This window comes from Anolis sagrei, chromosome 2 (assembly GCF_037176765.1).
Source record: "Anolis sagrei isolate rAnoSag1 chromosome 2, rAnoSag1.mat, whole genome shotgun sequence".
NCBI classification, from domain to species: Eukaryota; Metazoa; Chordata; class Lepidosauria; order Squamata; family Dactyloidae; genus Anolis; species Anolis sagrei.
The window spans coordinates 211,812,317-211,835,985 of NC_090022.1; the positions used below are offsets into that span (position 1 = coordinate 211,812,317).

Genomic DNA, 23,669 nt, shown 5'->3' on the forward strand with positions numbered 1-23,669 from the left:
GTCACCACCCTCCACCAGGCTGGGCCCTGGAGGGCCTCGTCATCGCTCTTCAGCAGGCTGGGCCCAAGAAGGCCTCATCATCGGCTTCCATCAGGATGGACCCAGGAGGGCCTTGTCATCACCCTCCACCAGGCCGGGCTCTGGAGGGCCTCGTCATCACTCTTCAGCAGGCTGGGCCCAAGAAGGCCTCATCATCAGCCTCCACTAGGCTGGGCCCAGAAGGGTCTCGTCATTACCTTCACCAGGCCAGGCCCTGGAGCATATCATCGCCTTTCAACAGACCAGGTCCAAGAAGGCCTAATCATCGGCCTCCACCAGGCAGGTCCTAGGAGGGTCTCATCATCGTCCTCCACTATGCCAGGCCCTGGAGGGCCTCGTCAACACCCTTCAGCAGGCCGGGGTCGGAGGGCCTCGTCATCGGCCTCCACCAGGCTGGGCCCAGGAGGGCCTCGTCATTACCCTCCACCAGGCCAGGCCCTGGAGCACCTTGTCATCGCCCTTCAGCGGGCTGGGTCCAAAAAGGCCTAATCATCGGCCTCCACCAGGCTGGCCCCGGGAGGGCCTCGTCATCGCCCTCCACTATGCCAAGCCCTGGAGGGCGTCGTCATCACCTTTCAGCAGGCTGGGCCCAAGACGGCCTCATCATTGGCCTTCAGCAGGCTGCTTCAGTTCCAGTTGATTTATTGTTTGTTTGCTTTGGCATTGAATGTTTGTCACTCTATTACTTTTGTTGTAAACTGCTCTGAGTCCCCGTGGGGAGATAGAGCAGTATATAAAGAATTATTATGATTATGATTATGATTATGATTATGATTATTATTATTAATGGCAGTGTAAATGGGGCCACAGCAGAAAAAAAGAATTTCAGGGGAAAGCAGGTAGAAATCAAGAGTACAGCAGCCACTTTTCCCTCATGCGCCCCGCTTCCAAAGTCTGCATACAGAGGCTGGGAAAGGGCTGTTCCTATAATGCCTGATGCACCATTTTATGTTCTTGTGTTCTACAAGGACACCATGTTTTTCTAAGTCCATTCTTGCTTTGAGCTCTTACAAACATGAGGTAACTGTCTTTAAGGGCCCAAGTACTGCGGTTTGTATGCCACACAAACAAATGAAGGAAATGCTTGCATGTATTTCACAGCTCTCTATTTCTTGTCTGCGTGATCATTCAACAGGTGCAGCTTTTTCCATCATTGTCACACCTGTGGAGCTTCCTTCTAACACTTAAGGAAAAGCTGTCATGTCTTTTTGACACATCTGGAAAACCTAACTCCTAGCCTCTGTTACAGAAAAATGAACAGACCAAAATGTTGGCACAGAAGATGGATAATACAGAAGTTTGTTGCGCTCTGTATAGGATATGCTCTGTATAGTTAAATGTTAACCATCCTGAGTGTCCTCGGGGCAGGATATAAATAAAGTTTTATTATTATATTTTTTTCTTAAAAATTGCTTAGTTGTTCTTAAAGTCTTAAGAATAGCTTAGCCCCTTTCTATTTATTTTATTTATTTACAGTATTTATATACCACTTTTCTCAATCCTGGGGGGGACTCAAGCGCTTTACACAGAAATCGTAGCAAAATTCAATGCCTTACCAACGTACACCAAATTATTATCAACACCATAACAAAGTATAAAATCAATGGGACAATTCATCATAAGATACAATAAAAAGACATTTTAATCATGAAATATAAGAATTTAAACACCGAATAAATCATGTGATCCAAGTATGTAGACCAGGCCATTCCAAATGTCAATTGCACATATTCCGTATTTGCTTCTTGAACTGCGTTATTTCACTAGACAAAAGCTTGGTTCCATAACCATGTCTTTGTTCTCTTTCTAAAGGCCAGGAGGGGCAGCGCTGATCTAATCTCACTGGGGAGAGAGTTCCAAAGCCAAGGAGCCACCACTGAGAAGGCCCCGTCTCTCGTCCCCACCAACCACACTTGCGAAGCAGTTAGGAATGAGAGCAGGGCCTCCCCAGAAGATCTTAACCTCTTTGATGGTTCATAGGGGGAGATACATTTGGACAGGTAAGCTGGACCGGAACCAGGATAATTCTACATATCATTATTTAGATCTTGGAAAACTAGATTTAAAAAAGTAATCTATTTTGTAACATATTACAAAGCTTCCTCTAGGGATATCATCACAATTATTTGGTGTAAAAAAAGTGTTTTGTTGCATTACTCATTGCATTTTATTACGTTAAAGTTCCTTTTTAATCTTTTAAAAGGTAAGAAAATGACCTAACATTTGACAAGGTCCCTTCAAAATGGCCAAGAAGTTATCTCCACCTCTCCCGTGCTTAAACATGTAAAGGAAAAAAGGAATGAATAAACATTACTGATTACACATGCAAGAAGTAATTACATTTCCATTCATATGTGGTTTGCGAAAGGGGCATTATTATGCCCAAGTTCCCCACCAAAGGAGTACATTACAGGTAATATGGTTATCTGATCACACTTTACTGCCAAGTTCTGTCATTGTTTGGAGAGCTTTCATATTCCCATTGAGGTAAAAGCCAAATCAACATCTTACGTTTATTTGCCAAGAGCTGAGATTTATATTGGCCTCGAACAAGACGGCAGGTGGAACCATCTCCGCTGCAGACCCCACAGTTGTCTTCCTTCACAGTGCTTCCCAGCTGGTGATCACAGCCAACAATCTGACAAAAGAGAAAGATGTGCAGTTGAACTGAACAACTCCTGACTGCTGGATCCATCTTTGTGGTTAGTTCCTGCCAATCCAATCCTCCCCTGCATATAGTCTACACAGTGCCATAAAGCATGTTAGCAAGAAGACGGAAATACATGACTCTGGCGGGAGAACTTTCATTCCACCTGAAATCAGGAGCAAGGGATGGAGGATTAAGTATTGCTTTTTCAGTTAAGGGTCTGATTAGCAAACATCATTCTTAACATACTCATCATGAAACAGTAAGAAAATGCTCAATCAGATTCCAAGAAAAATTGATCTAAGCTTTATCATTTTATGAACAATGCAAAGTTTGACTGATTTCCTGCCATAAGAAAATGTCAACACCTAATCTGGTTAAGTTTGCCAGAGTGAAAACAGGACATGGCTTCAGAACCTTTAATACGAATGTTTATGTAGAAGAGGGAATTTCAACAAGTGTTACATGTCATGAAACCAGGTAACAAGCAACATCTGCTGAAATTTCCTCCTTTACATAAACATTAAAAGTACAAGAGTTCTCTATTTTTTTCCAATCTGGCAATCCTAAACCTGACAGAATTCAGAAGAGATGCTCAAAAATGGTCGGTAAACCTTATATCCTGATAGGTTACTGTAAATTAAATCCAACATCAGTTCTAATTAGAATAGAGTGTGCTCACAGATGTGTTGAAATGAAGTAAGTTATACAGGATATATATGATTTTACCCTATATCTCTATACTGCAGGGTTTATCAACCTGGGGATCAGGACCCCTGGAGGGGTCATGAGGGGGTGTCAGAGGGGCCACCAAAGTCCATCAGAAAACACAGTATTTTCTGTTAGTCATAGGGGTTCTGTGTGGGAAGTTTGGCCCAATTCTATCATTGGTGGGGATCAGAATTCTCTTTGATTGTAGGTGAACTATAAATCCCAGCGACTACAACTCTCAAATGTCAAGGTCTATTTTCCCCAAGCTCTACCAGTTTTCACATTTGGGCATATTGTGTATTCATGCCAAGTTTGGCCCAGGTCCATCATTGTTTGAATCCAAAATGCTTTCTGGATATAGGTGAACTACAATTCCAAAACTCAAGGTCAATGCCCACCAAACCCTTCCAGTATTTTCTGTTGGTTATGGGAGTTCGGCGTGTCAAGTTTGGTTCAGTTCCATTGCTGATGGAGTTCAGAATGCTCTTTGATTGTAGGTGAACTATAAACCCCAGCAACTACATTTCCCAAATGACAAAATCAATCCCCCAACCCCACCAGTATCCAAATTTGGGTGTATCAGGTATTTGTGCCAAATTTGGTCCAGTGAATAAAAATATATCCGGCATATCTGATATTTACATAACAGTAGCAAGATTAGCGTTATGAAGTAGTAACAAAAATAATTGTATGGTTGGGGGGGGGGGCACAACATGAGGAACTGTATTAAGGGGTCGTGCCATTAGGAAGGTTGAGAAACACTGCAATAATGGATTTAACACTATATTTCATTGAAACAATAAAAAGAAGCCTAAGGAAAGTGTAGATACAATTGGACCAATCCATACCTTGTCATCTTTGAAACCAGGAGAAATTCACCCAAAATAATAATGCACATAGGAATACTAGCTAAGAATGGGAAGAATGTTTATAATTATTTGTCCCAAGGTCAAAAGAAATGTTCCCCAACAACTGTCAGATGTGCTAATTCAATGGGAAAGGAGAGAGGCCATGTGGATAATTAGCATTCCAGGGGTCAAGAAACGGGGGAATAAGTCAGTAGCAAGGAAAGCCAAGACAGCAAGAGAAGTCAGGGTCAAGTTCTAAGGGTCCAGAAAAGTAGGAAAGATTCCAAATTTAGCTTGGATGTTTCCTCCACAGAGTGGGTGATAGATGATGCTTTCAGCATTTGATGAATGCTTGCTGCCTGCTTTATGTTGTTTGTTGTTGTGTGCCTTCAAGTCATTTCTGACTGATGGCAAACCTAAAGTGGCCTTATCATTGGATTTTCTGGGACTGAGAGAGCGCTACACAACATTACTCCAGTTGGTTTCTATGGTCAAACAGGGAATCAAACCTTGGTATCCAGAATTGTAGTCCAATGCTCAATTCACTAAATTATGATAGCTTTCTGTTTTATTGAGCCCAGTGGTTCCCAAGCTTTGGGCCTCCAGGTGTTTTGACCTTCAGCTCCCACAGTTCCTAACAGCTGGCAAACTGGCTGGGATTTCTGGGAGTTGCAGTCCAAAACACCTGGAGGCCCAAAGGTTGGGAAGTGGGAACCACTGACTTAGGCAGATGGACTTTTTTTTTATCAGTGAGAATGTTTGCGGCAGCAGGAGCTGCAATTGTACTGAGTCTTTGCTCAAAATCCTTTTTGTTTCTTGCTATCCCAAAAGGGGGCTCAACACAGAAAAGAAAGAAAAAACAGCAAGAATTCTGTGCAGTTTTCTCCCGCTAATTGTCTGTTTTAGAGTGTTGTGGAGGATTTACTTTGAAGAGAAGAACATCAGGAGTCTGTGGAAAAAACCCATTGTTTTACTCTGCATTAGAATATGGAGAGAATACAGCAGAGGAAAAGTTGTATTCTTTTGCAGCAAGGGAAAAAAAGTACTGTAATTATTTGTCCTTACCCATGAAGATGAAATACCCAAGAATTTACAGCCTAATGCTAACTATATGAGTAAGCAGCAGAGATACATAAGTTGAAGCAAAAGGCACAAGTCTTACATTCTACATAGTCCCGATAAAATGCCTACCTGCTCTGCCTTTCAAAACAACATGTGGTGTGAATTATTTCTGACCATCATTCTTTTCTCTGTAGTACAATACTGTGTTCAGATAATGTTCAGATGTGTGACACAGGAGAGAGACCATATTTAAAACAAAAGGGCTGAGAGTCAGGAAATCTGGATTCCATTTGCAACTCTCCAACAGGCATTGGGGGAGCACTAGGCAGCGTCTTTTCCTCCCAAATTTCTATAACCTTGAGTGCTCAGCTTATAAGCAATCCATAAAGTCTGATCTACAAAACAGATAAGTCAGAATACCTGGATTTGAATGGATGTAGTCTTATTAAAGTCAGTGTGATTAACTGGCTTTGCATCAAAGTACTCAAACATCGTATTGTTGAAGGCTTTCATGGCTGGAATCACTGGGTTATTGTAGGTTTTTCGGGCTATATGGCCATATTCTAGAAGCATACTCTCCTGATATTTTGCCTGCATCAGTGGCAAGTATCCTCAGAGGTTGTGAGATCAGACCTCAGAGGTGGTGAGGTCTAGAATATGGCCATATAGCCCGAAAAGCCTACAACAACCCACTACTCAAACATCAATAACATGAACACCAGACTGTTAAGGTACAAACAAGCAAATTGTATTTATGGGCCCTTCCACACAGCCATACAACCCGGAATATCAAGGCAGAAGATCCCACAATATCTGCTTTGAATTGGGTTATCGGAGTCTACACTGTCATATATTCCAGTTCAAAGTAGATAATGTGGAATTTTATTCAGTGGTGTCGAAGGGGCCTCAGAGGTTCTCATCAGGATTGGAAGTGTTGTCAAAGAAGAGGAACAAAGCAAATCAAAAACAAGGATAAAGTGTTAAAGTTAATCTCGGCCCTTAGTTTGGGCTCAATCTGATGAAAATATCCCCATGTCACAGCTTTACTGTTTTTCTGCTTCTAAGGACTGGATGGCAAAATACTGAGTCACATTTAATGTAAACTCGGGCTTGGATTTTGATGTCGAAGTACACATGTTCTGCATATTTCACAAAAGGTATGTTTAACTCATCCCACCTCCCCAAACACAGCAAAGGGGGGGGGGGGGAATCAAGGCTCTTTTTCACACCCACAAAGGGAGAAATTTCCCTAGAATGGGAAACTGTCTTTTTAAAAAAAATCAGATCCACATAGCTGTAGTTATGGTTTATCTTCTCCAGTATCATCACCCACTCTTTTCTCCCACGGACTAAAATAAGAGGCAACAATTAACAAACGAGAAGGTGACAAACCTAGGAGGAGGAGTTGGGTAAGAGAAGTAACAGCTGCATCCTCTTTTACAGCTGTGGGTCAGCTAAAAATAGACACCATCTCTTAGGTTGCAACCTGGCAGCCTTAGATCATCCTTATTTGGCAATAAGAGTTCAAAGCAAGTATATACTGAGTCTTCTAGCTGGCTATCCACATGCTTGGAATAATAGCTTGTTGTGATTTAAAAATGAATACAAGTGAAAATATTTGTAAATGTTTTTGGTAATGCATACTCCCAGTAAACACAGGGATGACCAACTGATTCAAGGATCTTGTCTGAAGAGAAATGGAATAAACTGATTTTCCATGTGTTGCAAGTGAAACATCAAACAGTTGACAGTGTTTCCATTTTTAAAAATCTTTTCCACTTTAAATCCCATGCTGAGCAAAGCTCAGAGTCTGCAGCAAAGAGCTGTGGGTTCCTTTTCTACATGAATGATTCATGGCTAGCTTTCAGTTCAACTGTTTTCCCTCTTTTTCTCTCTTGCATACGGGAAAAGATCAAAAGCTATTTTACACATGTTGCATTTCCCTCACATGTTGGAACTGTGTTTTATTTAGGCTTTGATTAGTTTGAACAAACCAAAATCAAACTATGGCTTGGACTGAAATGGACTGCATTTTGTTCAAAATTAAAAGTGGATGCTGTGAAAAAGGAAAAGCAGAGGAACTCATAAGCCAGATGTTCCCAGCCACGTGTTCATGTTGTGTTGTGGAAAGGCATGGTTTTCTATCAGGAGCAGCTATGTGTTTCTTCTCTACAAGATACTTTTAGCCTGAGCTTTGGGCTGAACATTGAAGCAGAAATCCAAGGTAATTAACACTATACTCAAGGTAGGTTCAGTAATTTGGATTTTTTGTTGTTCATTGCCATCACATTGACTTCAAATTATGGCATCCTCATGAATGAGAGACTTCCATTTTCCCCTGTTATCAAAAGCTCTTGCAGACTCAGGGCCATGGCTTCTTTGACTGAGACGGTTTTACACAGGCATTTTACTGCAGTTTGAAACCATCTTGAGGTCAGGATGTCTACAAAACATGCATCCCCCCCCACCACACACTGCAAAATGCATCCAGTCTGAAACAGCATATTAAAAAAAACTTGCCAAAAATTCCAGAATAAGACACAAAATCCACCGCATCTGATCAGTGTATATCTCATGCAAGGCTCAAAACTGGGACCGAGAAGTGAGATTTTCAAGACAGGGCTAGCACAGCCACATTTGAAAAACCCAGAAACACACTCAACAGAAGGTTAAACACCTCCCTTTGAGGGAAAATCACAATGTTCCCATAGGAATACTCACTTTCCATCCCTACGTATCAATTTTCTGTCCTACCATAGTAGAACGCTGATGGATATGGTTTGAATCAATCCATAGCGCTATGTAACAAAATTTGAAAGTGTTTCTGTTCCTGGTTAGAAAGTGTTATTTCCTGTTTAATTGGGCAGTACTTACTTTGAAAGTAGAAGTCATCCTCTAGAAATTTCATTTTTGTGGCTGCCACAAACTGTTGAATTGGTTGAGACTCTGAGATATTCATTGAAAAACAGTAGCAAAATGTGCTGAAGGATGTCACACAAAAAGAAAAATTTTGCAGTTTAATCAACTTTTTCCATGTTTTTATGATAGAACCAATTAGGAAATGTCATTTATAACCCAGGAACAAAAATGTGTTACATAGTGTAATCAGTAGATCTTTGTGGCCATTGTTTCAGCCTCCAACTGGTTCCTGGAGTGTTTGTGTAGGCACGCCAGTGAACTGGTTCGCTTCATTTCACTTCCTGACTCAGTTTAAATGACTGTGTAAAATAGCCCTGAGTCTACCCATTTGGACATTATCCAATTGATATTTCCTTTGAAATCCAGACTACAATCTAGAGTAGTTTCTTACTGATGATCAGACACCAATATGTTACTTTAACTGGTTTAATGTCCCAATATTTATTGAGTTCAGTACATGCCAGAGGTGTAGTGAGATGTTTTTCAGAAGTGCAGTGTCTTTACATAGACAAAAATGGCAATGGTGGGAAGGTTTAGTAATCAATCACTATAATAAAGGAGAAGGAAAGTTTTCACAAGTAATGATGACTATTGTTTTAAGTAGAAAATAAGTTGTGAAGTTTTTCAAAAAGGAAATGAATTGAAAATACATTATTTGCACATATAAAAATAGGAGCCCCTGGTGGCATAATAGGTTAAACCCTTGTGCTGGTAGGACTGCTAACCAAATAGTAGGTGGTTCAAATCTGGGGAGTGGGGTGAGCTCCCATCTGTCAACTCCAGCTTCTCATGCAGAGACATGAGAGAAGCCTCCCACAGGATGATAAAACATCAAACATCCAAGCACCCCCTGGGCAATGTCCTTACAGACACCCAATTCTCTCACACCAGAAGCAACTTGCAGTTTCTCAAGTTGCTCCTGACATGAAAAAATAAAATAAAAATATTAACGTAATTAGTGACTAGGAAGTAAATATAAATTCTGTCAGATAATGTTGTGAAGTTTTCGGAAAGTCAATAACTTGTCATTTGTCTGCAAGCTAGTAGAGAAATTATCCACCTGACATTCTTTCACTACTTCCAAAAACCAAGTGTAGTACATTTACTGCTCTTTGATTCAAAATTGAAGGCTTGTATGCCATTAGCAGATGTGTCAAAGTAGATGCACCAAAGATAGATCCTGCAGTATACAAAGTACACATCTTTGATTGTGTTCAATGTTTTAGTAAGTTCATGAAGAGTTAATGTTGTGGTTTTGAAAGATTTTACCATAGTCATTTCCTTAGACAGCTCACTGTATTTCTAAATACTGAACTCCAATGCCAAAAATTTGGGGACTGGAGGAAAATTTAACTAAAGATGTAGAATTACTTATGTGGAAGCAATATCCTCATTTGTCCCCAATATCACTACCCAAGTAGACAACATGAGACAACACATATGTACACACAAGTGTTATGGGAAAATAGGATAATCTATATAAAAGAGGTAAAAATTTAACAAGAGAAGGCTTATTTTCCTTTCAACTTACAAAGTGGAAAACTCAAGGTAGGGGCTGCCTCAGACAGTTGGAAATAGTAAGCTATCAAACCAAAATATATTAAGTTATTAAAGTTGGTGGTTCAGATTTGCCAGCGCCCGTGATTAAATTTTCTGGACTACATAGCTGCATGCAAAATACATGTCTCCAACACCAGAAGGCATATAAAATGAAACCATATGGTTTTCAACTAAATTCATAGATTTCTAATATCTGTGGCGGACAGCAGTAAATCAAAACCTTAAATTCTGCTGCTTCTGTGAGCTTAAAAGAAAATGCAAGACACCAGATTCAGGTACAATACAGGGAGGAATGTTTCTCAGATGTATTACTTTGATAAAGCCACATGAGGCTGCACAAACTTACACAGCACTCTCTACTACTGTGCACATCTAAGTCAAACCATACGGAAATACTGTAACTGCAATATTATGTGCCCAGGGCTACCAACCCAGTGATATGGATACACACAATGCCAGACTCTTGAGAAACATCCTCATCAACAAGAAGTCCTAAAAACATTCTATACTGGTCAAAAAGATCTCAGATAAGGATTACCATGCATGCATTCGATATTACTGATGCATACTGTGTCATTGTCTGCCAAACTCTGAAGTTCTACAAAATACTGATGCTTGAAATAAACTTTACATATCTCAACCAGTACTGTTAGTAGGTTGGAATGCAAACAGTGCTAAGGTTTGGTAGGTCCTTTGGCCAACGTTATTGTTTGCTCCCTGGTCCCATCTACACTGCCATATAAAATCCAGATTATCTACTTTGAACTGGATTATATGGCAGTGTAGACTCATATAATCCAGTTCAAAGCAGATAATCTTGATTCTATATGGCAGTGTAAATGGGATCTCTGTTTGTCTTCCGACTCAGTTTCAGTGCTCTGTGTCACACTTGGGAGGGCACAGTTGGACTGATATTTCAGTCCTACCCAACACCACAGTTACATTGGAACACAGGAAGACATACTATGCATAATGCATAAACTTTAATGCAAAGGCTAACTTCAAACTGAGTCTACTACAGGAAGTTGTCTAATCCTGTGTTCTAACAAGCCTATGCACATGAGTATCTTCAATGGCTAAACTTGCCTGGTGTTATATGGGGATCATAGTCATAGAATCATAGAGTTAGAAGAGACCTCATGGGCCATTCAGTTTAACCCACTACCAAGAAGCAGGAGGGATAGTCCCAGGAGCAGGAAGGAAATCAAAACCTTCCTTATCAGTAATATGGCTGTGTGGTTTTAATTTTGTACTCAATTTAAAGCATATGTCATTAAGCTGTTCCTACAATGCCTTTCCATTATTTTATATATATTCTGTCTTCTTTCCCATCAAGACTTGTTTTGATTCCCAATATAGTGTGTGGCCACCTCTTTTACATATATTTAAGGTGTATATAACTATAGCATTGCCTTATGGTTTGTTTACAGTAATAAAGGTATACTGTCCTACTCAACACAATAGTTTCGTGAAAGTTTTTAGGTTGCACCATACCATATCCTCTCAGCACAGCCACTGCTTCTTTTACTAGACAAGTCTAGCATGAACCCCAAAGCCTTGTCTATTCTTCTAGGGTTGCAACTCAAGTGCATACCATTTCCCTGAAATTTCAAGTTCAAAAGCTAACACAAGAAGGTAGGTTCTTCTGATGTTCCATGGAACAACCAAAGTTTGAGAGGTGAGCCAAAACAGCTTCTGGATTACCTGACTGTAGAAATGATCATAAGAAAAAGCTAGAAAAACTGGCCCAGATTTTGGTTAAAACACTGTAACCATGTAATGTGAGAAGTGATAATGGGAGTGCGGCAGCCCTTTGGGGCAGCTGAGCCGCTATTGCCACTTCCTGTAGGGCTGGCATCTGGGAAGGCTTTGTCCACACAAGGCCCTTCTCCCACAAGGACACATGGGAAGTTTTCTCAGCATCAGAGCTGCTACTGCTGGAGGCTATGATTTTCTCCCAAAGTTCTTCATCATGCCCATGAGTTTTTATCCAGCAGGTTCGTAAGAGCAAGCTGGTAATCCACTTGATGCCTTATTCTGAATGGCATATTGTGCCCAAGCACTTGCATCCACCAGCTCTCTCCTCAGTTCTTCTTTTCACTTTTTTGGGTATGTCAACATTTTATAAGCACACATATAAACAACTTACTGTTCAACTGGTGAGCCCTGCTGCCAACTTGGAACAGGTTGCCATGGATGTTCAAGCTTTGAAGTCAATCCACAAACAAAAATTAAACTGTCTCCTCCAATGCCACTCGCTCTAAGATTTATGGTCTGCAACTTGTAGACCCAAGGGACAAGACTATTCTTGAGATCTGAGCTCCTGCTTGAGACCTGATAAATATATCTCCCCCAGCTTCTAACAAAGGGGAAAACATGAAGAAGTCTAACTTCACCCCTAAACAAGCTTAAGGATACTCAGAAAACTGTAACACTGTTACCTTTCCCCAGTGGGAGCAATGGGTTAAACCTTTGTGCCGGCTAAACTGGTTACCTGAAGACTAGAAGGTTGGAGGTTTGAATCTGAAAGACAAGGTGAGCTCCTATCTGTCAGCCCCTGCTTCTCATGCGAGGATATGAGAGAGGCCTCCCACAGGATGGTATCACATCTGGGCATCTCCTGTAGATGGCCAATTCCTTCACACCCGTACTGACTTGCAGTATATTCTCAATTTGATTCTGACACGAAAAAAATCCTTTCCCTAGAAATTTGCACTTAGCCTGCCTACTAACTACATATGTCCTTCAACCAACCAAACACACGACTAAAGAAATGGGATGTAGCTGAACTGCCACAACACCACAACTGCCACAAAAGTTTATTAAATCTTAACTGATTAACCAACAAGATAATGAAATGTGTATAACCATATCATGATAGGATAAACAAGTTTAAATATGTTTATGAAGCCCTATGTACAAAGTTCATTATTTCATTCTTTAATTGGTTTACATACAGTCTGCCTTGGGAAGAAACTGATTAAACAACAAAATTATGAACCTTGTACACAGGGCTTCATAAACACATTTAAACTTGTTTATCCTTTCATGATATGATGTAGAAAGATGCTATTTTGGCTAAGCAGGATGCTGACCATCTCAGCCCAGCCTATTTTACCGCAAAACACAACATGCTGGTGGGCCTTCTGTTTAATAGCTCAATGCAGAAACATCATACTACCAGCAAGTTGTGGTAAGAGTTAGGTGAAAAGAATGATCACGAGCTTGTATCACTGGGGTCAATGAACTTGCATAATTTCTTACCATAGTAACAGCTGGGTTATTACTGGAATATATGAAATGATGTATATTCTCATTGATTCTTGCTTACAGTATCATTGTTTCAGGCACCCCAGATTAAAGAAGGTGAAAACTGCTTTCCGCTTCTTGGGATACCTGACTGACTTCTATACCCGCCTGCAAGATCTACAATAATGTTTCTGTTTTCTGCAGATATTTTGTATATATTGGCTTTTCTAACAAAATGCCCACCATGCTCTAGCAGTTCACACGTTTGTCTAAAATGGGCTATAACTTTCTGTATAACAGAGAAATGATAACAATAATCTAGTTCACTAACTTACTTGAATTTGAGATGTGTTTCTCTGGAATATGTAATCAAGGTTGCGGGCTGAGGTGCAGATAATTATAGTGAGGTGTTTACACTCAATATTAAGCCTGATGCTGTGTAAAACAACTCTCAGGTCAGAAATCTGGGAAGCGCTTTCCTAACATTTAATATTTTGCAAGATACTGCATGGAATAAGAAAAGTAACCAAGCTTTTAGTGCAATCAGCTTTTTGTATACTATTGACCAAAACGTCCTGACCAGATGGACTCCTATATATCTGTCTTATGTGAGAACTTTGACTTTATTCATGAGATTCCCTCCACCCCCAGACATATAAACTGGACCTGCAATGAGAAGACTTGCTTGAACCACAGTTGCTTATAAATGCTCTAGGGGAAGACCTTTCTCATAATCACTCCTTTCCAACATTGAGAAACTTGGCTACAAAACAATACAATCATATATGCCAGAAAATCTAGCCAAGTATAGATAAATCTTGTGTGTGTGTGTGTGTTTTGAAGACTGTCTGCACCACAGATTTTATGATCGAGATCCCAATATTGGAATGAGTGTCCTTAATCAGCTTTAACACTTGCTTTTAATTTGAGCCTTGTTCCTATCTTGCAATCTGGTTGATGCGCTGATGTACTCTAGAGTTTTTGCCTGGTTCTTTGAAATATGTTCAGATGACAGTATGTTTTGGAACATGGTCTGCTCATGGAGTGGGGACAACAGCTTTCTTACAAAACAAACTAATAAAGACTGGTCTCACTGACATTACTTATATAACTTATACTGTATCAATTATCATTATTGTTATTGCTGATGGCAATAGTGCTGCTCTTGATATAATATCAGTATATTGTAGGGTGGCCACTCAATACATTATGAGAAAGAGGGAAAAGAAAACACTAATATGCACACTGGAAATTTGATGACTGTACCTTTTCCTAGTGACGTTCCATATCACATAATAATAGCACTATGAGAGCAGTATTCTATGGAATCCTGGTTCTATATTTTGGTGCAACACTACAATTCTGATAGAGAGCTCTAAATATCAGGGTTTATAATTGAAAAGTCCATAGGATGCAGCCATGGGAGTTAAAGTGGTATCATGGTGCTATACTTTCCTGTATGAGCCTGTTACAATAATAAATTCATCTGGAGAGGGCCTTCTCCCTGTTCAACCACCCACTCAAACCCATTTGGTGGGGATAAGAGAGAGGGCCTTTTTGGTGGTGGCACCTAGACTCTGGAATTCCCTCCCCAGAGAGACCAGGATGGCCCATCCCTGCTTGCCTTTTGCAAGTAAAAATGTGTTTCTACAATCCGACATCTAGGGAATGATGAGGGGCAGACTGCTAGGAGAATAATGTGAGCATGATTTGGGGGCCGTGTACTTATTAAGTGTAGTTTTAAATGTATTTTAATATATTTATTTTCCATGAAACAAATATTTTTTTTAAATTATATTTTTATTTTAATACATTTGCTCAGTTGTAATTGTATTGAGATGTGTTTGGTGTTAGCTGACTTGAGTCCCTATGTCGGAAGAAAGGTAGGATTAAAAATAAAGTTAGTAAGTAAACATTGTGCTGTATGAAAGGGCCTCTGGCTTCTTTCTCAGATAGTTCATTCACTTCTCACAAGTTGCTTCGGCAGTGGAACAAGCATGAACTTTTAAAGTCCCGATGTTACTGATAACACCAAGAACTGGGAAGCCCTGGCCCTTGAGCACTCTAGCAGGAGGTCAGTTGTGACCAGCAGTGCTGTAGAATTTGAAGAGGCACAAATGGAGGGTGAAAGAGAGAAACGTGCCAAGAGGAAGATGCATCAAGCCAACCCTGACCAGGACCGCCTTCCACCTGGAAACCAATGCCATCACTGCAGGAGAACATGCAGGTCAAGGATAGGGCTCCACAGTCACCTATGTACCCACTGCCAGGACATCAAACTTGGAAGACAATCTTACTCAGACGAGGGATCACCTAAGTAGTAGTAATAAGGAGTACTGATAACAACCATGATTGATATGCAATATCTCACAGAAAAGTACAAAGCAGAGAGAAAACATTGCAGTTTTTCTCGTAGCTGGCCACTATTAATACCTTCTTATGAATCACACTGATTTCCTGAATATTTAGCTTCCTTTGTATTCCCAGGGTAAAAATCTATGAGTTCTTCCCACACAAGGACCTATATGCACTAGAGAGAGTGGAAAACATTGCCAGAGCCATGTCACAGAATGGTCAAGACATCTTTGGTCTAGTATTCCCAAAATACAGAAATCACTTCAACAAGCTGGCGCTGCATATATATGAAAGCCTGCCCTCCAGTCTTTGCCAACTTCCTGAAGACATGAAATTAATAAACAGCAAGAATCTTTATGTACTTGTCCTTGATTTGGACTATACTGTCTGTGATTCTTTGTTAGCCATAATGACATATGAGGGTATCACTCCATTTGGGCCGTTCCATTTGCAAGGCACGCACATTCAGCATTAAACACACAGAGTGCCTTTTGTTGATAGAAGCTGGTCCTCTGGCCAGAAGCAAACAGACGTTCCACAGAGGTGCATCTTTACTGTCAGTAACCACCAGAGCCAAAGGAGGCCTTCTGTTTCTGCCATTAGATAATTATTCCATACTCTGGTGAAACCGAATGCAATGAGTTGACCCTGGCCTCATTCATTAGCAAAATGCTAGCTCTTCAGTGTGGGAATCTTGCCTTGCAGCTCGATCCATAGGCTGCAAAGAAGAAATAGGACAGACAGCAAAGAATTGGGGAAAGGACAGAAGGAATAAGTGATTGGTTTCGCAAGCAAGAAAAGAAAAGGATAGATTGCATAAATGTACACACATACAATGCAGAATTGCTTGTTTTTTTATTGACTAGCATACAAAAATCTCCTAGAAAATCTTAAAAAACAGATGATACAATTATTGTTCATAGGCTTTTTTGAATCCAAAGTATTCTGAGCATCTGCAAAAGACTAGTGCTTTTGCAAAGATTGAAACAGCATATGTCACTTTCCAAACAGATGTCAACCTTGGTTTTGACATCTGTTCGGAAATATATAAAATTTGGGTTGTGAATTTGAATAACAACAGTGTTGCATGACAATAAGGTCAGCAGCTCAGTTAAAATGTTCTATTGAGCAGAGTGGGGAAAGTGTGTCCATTAGCAACATACAGTCAGTGAGTCCCACAGAACATCAAACTTAGGTCCTAGCTACACTGACCATTTAATGTAATTTGATGCTAGCTTCTAACTGCAGCAGCCAGACAGCAAATTTCCCCAAAACATGCTCTGAGGCTTGTGTAAGAACCATCCAAGCCTCAAACTGGTTCCAAGATTTTCCTATCATCAGTATATTTCAGGACAATTCATATTATACTAAACATAAACATGATAATGTATCAGTTGCTGGAGAAATCAAACTGAACCTATACAGGATTTTTTTTGCCTTTCTTGTGTGCATCTGTCATGGTAGGTCAGGGATGCTTGACATACTATTATGGTTAAATCTAAAATGAATTAAGCTCATTCACCTTTTGCAAACTAATACTTTACCATTTCCCAATAAAGTTCTCACATCAAAAAGTATAGTAAAGGCAAAGATTTTTCCCTGACATTAAGTCCAGTCATGTTAAGTGGACGAACACAGAGAGTGCTCACTAATGCTTCCTCCTCATCTTGGAAAGAAGTGACAAGTGGAGTGCCGCAGGGTTCCGTCCTGGGCCCGGTCCTGTTCAACATCTTTATTAATGACTTAGATGAAGGGCTAGAAGGCATGATCATCAAGTTTGCAGACGACACCAAATTGGGAGGGATAGCCAATAGTCCAGAGGACAGGAGCAGAATTCAAAACGATCTTGACAGATTAGAGAGATGGGCCAAAACTAACAAAATGAAGTTCAACAGTGACAAATGCAAGATACTCCACTTTGGCAGAAAAAATGAAATGCAAAGATACAGAATGGGGGACGCCTGGCTCGAGAGCAGTACGTGTGAAAAAGATCTTGGAGTTCTCGTGGACAACAAGTTAAACATGAGCCAACAATGTGATGTGGCGGCAAAAAAAGCCAATGGGATTTTGGCCTGCATCAATAGGAGCATAGTGTCTAGATCTAAGGAAGTAATGCTACCCCTCTATTCTGCTTTAGTTAGACCACATCTGGAATATTGTGTCCAATTCTGGGCACCACAGTTCAAGAGAGATATTGACAAGCTGGAATGTGTCCAGAGGAGGGCGACTAAAATGATCAAGGGTCTGGAGGACAAGCCCTATGAGGAGCGGCTTGGGGAACTGGGCATGTTTAGCCTGAAGAAGAGAAGGCTGAGAGGAGATATGATAGCCATGTATAAATATGTGAGAGGAAGCCACAGGGAGGAGGGAACAAGCTTGTTTTCTGCTTCCTTGGAGACTAGGACGCGGAACAATGGCTTCAAACTACAAGAGAGGAGATTCCATCTGAACATTAGGAAGAACTTCCTGACTGTGAGAGCCGTTCAGCAGTGGAACTCTCTGCCCCGGAGTGTGGTGGAGGCTCCCTCTTTGGAAGCTTTTAAGCAGAGGCTGGATGGCCATCTGTCAGGGGTGATTTGAATGCAATATTCCTGCTTCTTGGCAGGGGGTTGGACTGGATGGCCCATGAGGTCTCTTCCAACTCTTTGATTCTATGATTCTATGATTCTATGATTCATGTCCAACTCAGGGGGTTGGTACTCATCTCAATTTCTAAGCCAAGGAGTCGGCGTTTGTCTGTAGACACCTCCAAGGTCATGTGGCCAGCATGACTGCATGGAGTGCCATTCCCGCTGGAGTGGTACCTATTGATCTACTCACATTTGCATGTTTTTAAACTGCTAGGTTGGCAGAAGCTGGGGCTGACGGCAGAAGCTCATGCTGCTCTTCAGATTCGAACCTGCGACCTTCTGCTCAATAAGTTTAGCAGCTCAGTGGTTTAACCCACTGCACCACCGGGGACTCCTATCAAAAAGTATACTAAACCCTTTAAAAGGAACCTGTGCATTTTAAGAGCAAATGCACTCAGGGATGCATATTTACAGAGAAAATAATTTTGGAAGTATGCTTTTCTAAATGGGACACATTTAAGACAGTATTTGAGACTTACTTTTCAGGGCAACACATTGAAAAGGGGGCAGAGACAGGAGAAAGACTGATTGATTCATGTATAATACAAATATACAAATGTTTGTACAGTGGTCTCAGAGGTAAGACAGAAGAACATGAATCAATCTACAAACCTTGTGCAGCCAGTACATGTTTGCTGAAATTCTTAGCAAAAGCATGCTCATTTTATGCTTTTGCCACTATTTTCCATAGTGGTTATCTGTTGACAACATACCTATAAAAACTTCAATTAGTCATCACAATAAAGTTTGAGCAACTGGTTACAAAAGTAGTTCTCCCTTCCATAGATATTTCCCTATAGATCAGCAGCTGTTTTAGATGCAAGTAGCAGTACAGGCTGTCTTTTGATGTCATAATTTATACCCTTGATTCCCAGTGGATGCTTAACCTATGGGGAACTTCGTGTTCATCTTTGTTTTCAGTGGTTGACCCTTTAACCCTAAAATGTTGTAAGTTGGAGGATGGGATTTCAGTTTGTTTTTTCAGAAACTCATCAGTGCCTGTTACAGATAGTCTACAGCTGCAACTTAACACATCAAATACTTGGCCAACCTACAGGCTTCCTCTACTACTTGCTCTGTGTAGATGGCAGATTTTCTAATAGGGGTTCCTTTAGTATAAATTGAGAATCCCTCATCCAAAATGTTTGGGACAGGAAGTATTTTGGATTTTGGAAAAAAAAAAGGATTCTGGAATATACGTACAAGATGAGATAACTTGGAGGTGGGACTCTCAAGTCTGTAGACAAAATGCATAAGTTCTTACAACATCCTTTCGATGGCAAGCTGGTTATTATGATGCCTTATACTGCAGATGAAGGAGGATACTGAGAACTAATTGTTTTGTCCAAGGCAAGCATTGAGAAGATAGATTGGGTTGCAATTTTTCTAGGTCAGAGGTTCTCAACCTGTGGGTACCCAGATGTTTTGTCCTTCAGCTCCCAGAAATCCTAACAGCTGGTAAACTGGCTGGTATTTCTGGGAGCGGTAGGTCAAAACACCTGGAGACCTACAGGTTGAGAACCACTGATCTAGATCCATCCTTCTCTAATGGCTGAATGTCCAAGATAGTCTTATGAGACATATATCTCACAACCATGACTAATCTTTCTACTTTATGTGCCAACAAGAAAGAAGGGTTTGTTCTTGGTACGTGTGTGTGGAAATTACATGTTGGTAAGACTGGAACAGAAGGCAGGCATAACTATATACAGGTGTAATGTCTATAATTAAGGGTTTTCTTTTAACTCTTTTTAAAAAGCCCTAGATTTTAACTGTGCCCATTACCTTTTATGCTAGAAGGTGTGACCTGCATAAAGCAGAGTTAGAAAGTGTTTTGACAAATGCTCACACATTTGGTCTCTGACTTTCGTGCTGCTCTCGCTCACCGTGATGATTGAAGTGTGATGAAAAATGACAACTATGATTTCAAATAAAAGTGTAAGTTGATATATTAAAAGACACGCAGAATTAAAAGGACAAAGAGGCTGTTGTGGAACTGGGCTGTTCAGCAGCCAGAATATTTTTCACTTATGCATTCAAGTCTCCTATTGATTCTTCTTTCATGTTGTGTTCTTCTCTGCTCTGCTCCCCTTCCCCTCCTTTCCAATATTACTTTATTTGTGGGTCAATTTATCCTCTTGGAGCTTTGTTCCACAAAGGGAAAATGCAACCTTTCAAAAAGATGGAAAAAAGTTAAAGCTTCCCAGGCATTGAGTCTCCAGCTAATGTTACAATTTCTGAAGTTGATTAGGAATGTTATGGCTGTGTTCCTCCCTCAGTTCACAGGGAAAATGTCACAGGTGGTTAGTAGATCAGAAATGTGAGGGTACCAATTATGTCTGCACCATGAAGAGTTGGCCCAGTTTCTGATCTTAGTTTCAGAAGTGTAACTGAGAATCAGTACTGTAACAAAGAATATGGCTCAGGCCACCCGAATCAGCTTTTCAAATATTCCCTTCTTCTAATCACTGGAGGACAAAAAATGCCTTTACTGTGTGTGCGAAATTCCAGCCAACATCAGAGGTTACAGAGGTTCACAATAAAAGAAAACACTAGAATAAAAACTACTGAAAGATGATAAGGCTGAGGACCCCTTATCCAAAATGCTTGGGACCAAAATGTTTTCCATTTTGAATTCTTTTGGATTTTGGAATACCTGTACTTACCTATATGCACATCATGAGATATCTCAGAAATTTATTTTCCATGTCAGGAGGAGTGACTTGAGAACTGCAAGTCACTTCTGGTGTGAGAGAATTGGCTGTCTGCAAGGACATCACCCAGGGGAAGCCTGGATGTTTTACCATCCTGTGGGAGGCATCTCTAATGTCCCCAAATGGAAAGCTGGTTCTGACAAATGGGAGCTCACCCTGCTCCCTGGATTCAAACTGCTGACCGGAATCTAGCACAAGGGTTTAACCCACTGCGCCACTGGTGGCTCCCATTTCAGAGATGGGACCCAAGTCTAAACATGAAATCCATTTATGTTTCAGATGTAGCCTGGAGGAAAATTTGTAAAATATTTTAAGTATTTATTTATTTATTTCACAGTTTTGTATACCGAGCTTCTCAACCTCGTTGAGGGACTCAGCCCGGTTTACAGCCATAAAAACATATACATTCATTAAAATATCATATATCACAAATTACAAAACAACTTTAAAAACACTAAATATAAAACTTACAGTGGTCAGTCGTCCTAATAAGATGGATCTATATCCACTTCCATCCAGAGTCCTATGGTGTTGTCTCATTCCTCGAAGGCCTGACTCCACAGCCACGTCTTCACCCATTTCCTAAATGTTAGGATGGATGGGGCGGTTCTGGCCTCCAGAGGGAGAGAGTTCCAGAGTCGTGGGGCCACCACCGAGAAGGCCCTGTCCCTCGTCCCCACCAGCCGCGCTTGCGAGGCTGGTGGGACCGAGAGCAGGGCCTCTCCAGATGATCTTAGTAATCTTGATGGTTCGTAGGGGAGAATACGTTCGGAGAGGTAAACAGGGCCGGAGTCATTTAGGGCTTTATAGGTCAACACCAGCACTATAGGTCAACACCAGCCCTATCTCAGCCATTAATGTGGACAATACTGGATTTTGGACCACTTTGAATTTCAGAACTCCAGATAAGGGATACTCAACCTCTATAGTGAAAATTATAAATCTTGACTGGTTGGTCCCTAAAAGGAAGGTGACACTTCTCCTCTCAAACCCATTCCTGAAAAGTTTCTCTAACACAAATAAATCTGCTCCACCCTTATCTCACCCCGTGTTTTTACCTTTAGTATTTTATTCTGTACATGCGGCCTGCTCACTGTTACAGTGTTATGAATGATTTTATTTTAATTTTATATTGTTTTTATGCCTTATGTAATTTATTGTGTCTGCGTTTTGATTTTATTTATTGTACTGTGTTGTTCGGCTTGGCCTCATGTAAGCCGCCCTGAGTCCCCATTGGGGAGATGGTGGCGAGGTATAAATAAAGTTTATTATTATTGCTCAAGTGTCACCTTCTTTTAAGGTACCAACCAATCAAGATTTGTCAATTTGAAATGTTTTTAAAACTTGAACAGTAAATGTATTAATGGTTATTCTTTACAATATGTAATGCTTCCTCTCAAGAAGCTACACAGAATAAAGATGATAAAGACTCATTGTTAAATATGTTTTACTTCACACATTAATTTGAGGACTTTGTAAGACAACATATCTGGTTTGATCTTTATTTACAGATTTAAATCATTTTCACAAAGACAAATCTGAAATATTTGTACAGAAGTGCAATCACTAAATATAACAAACGTTTATCTCATGTAATTGGAAAGTGGATTATATTAGGGGAATTATATTTGGAAAAATGCTATAAAAATATTGGACACCGCATTACAGAAAGATGTGTTTAAAAATAGGTGGCTATGTCTTTAGGTGGGATATAAAAAGCTGAGACCTGGAAGATATCTGTTTTATTTGTAAGTACTTCTCAAACAAGATACTCATGGGCTAATTGTATAATGTCTCCATGGTCTCTCCCTAAAGGATCATATTTTAATCTTATGATCACTAATCATTAGGCGCCTCAGTTGAATATAAGCACCCAGTTTCCTTTGTCCCATTTCATGCCATCTGTGCATAATTAAGGTAGCATTGCTTTGTATTCTTTTTTTGGCTTTTGGGAATCTGTCCCTTTTGATGAAAATGTGCTAGCTGCCACAAAGTGTACTAATGCGAAACACTGAAATTCAAACAGTCCATTGAAAATTCCAGAATGGCTATGTGTTTCTTTTTATTTACTGACTCTATTCTTCAGCCAAGAAGGCTGCCAGAACAGCTTATATGGGATCAGAAACAAACAAAGCAGCACATGCCACAGGATTACAACATAAAACATTGCAAAAAAGAGAGAAAAAGAATGGGTTGAGGAATTAGAAGGTAGAGAAACCCAGATATCAGTTTGTCTATTGGTGTCAGTATATGGATCTTCAAGTCACCTTGAGATTTATGAAGACCCCACATATTTCATCAGGTTTTGTAAGCAAGGGATACACAGAGTTACCCTATCCTCATAATGACTGCTTGAACAGAAATAGGCCCAGCCCTCCCAATTGACAGAAGGAGGCATCCATCTCAAATGACAAGAGAGTCAGAGCAGTGCATGCTGTCACTTGAAGTCTCTTCTCCTCTCCTTGAAGGGCTATTGCTGCCCCCTTGAACCATCCACTTAAGATTCCAAAAGCCTGGCTTGGAGGATTGACTCAGGGTGCTTCCAGATAGCACTAAATGGATTTTAAACGGGGGCAAAAAATCCTGGGACTTCAGAAGAGGTCCACATACAGACCTATTGGTCATGGGATTTCTGTCTCCATTGTCCAGACTTGATGCTTTGTTGAGAGATTTAGAGGCTCCCAAGATGGCTGCTGTGGGACTTCCACTGGAAACTTCAGCGTTTTTTTTTTGTTTTTTTTATAAAACCCCTCAAAATATAGATATGTGTGGAAATCACTGCAAAAGTTCCATTCTTTGTCCCGGCCAGAGAAACTGTGCTCTCCACACATTTCATGAGGTTTCTAGCACACAAACAAAGTTTTTGCCTTCTACTCAAGTGCTACCTTCTTTTTAGGAACCAACCAATCAGGAACAAATATCTAAAACCCAGGAA

General features: G+C 40.4%; 1 protein-coding gene across 2 annotated transcripts in view; it reads right to left on the minus strand.

Annotated features, from left to right (window-relative positions):
- The window catches only part of ADAMTSL1 (ADAMTS like 1), a 650,838-nt gene that overhangs the window by 196,321 nt on the left and 430,848 nt on the right, over positions 1-23,669 (minus strand). For both annotated transcript variants that reach the window (XM_060762426.2, XM_060762428.2), the window contains one exon: positions 2,551-2,677. In XM_060762426.2, the coding sequence (XP_060618409.2) occupies positions 2,551-2,677 (127 nt within the window). The remainder of the gene's footprint in view (positions 1-2,550; positions 2,678-23,669) is intronic.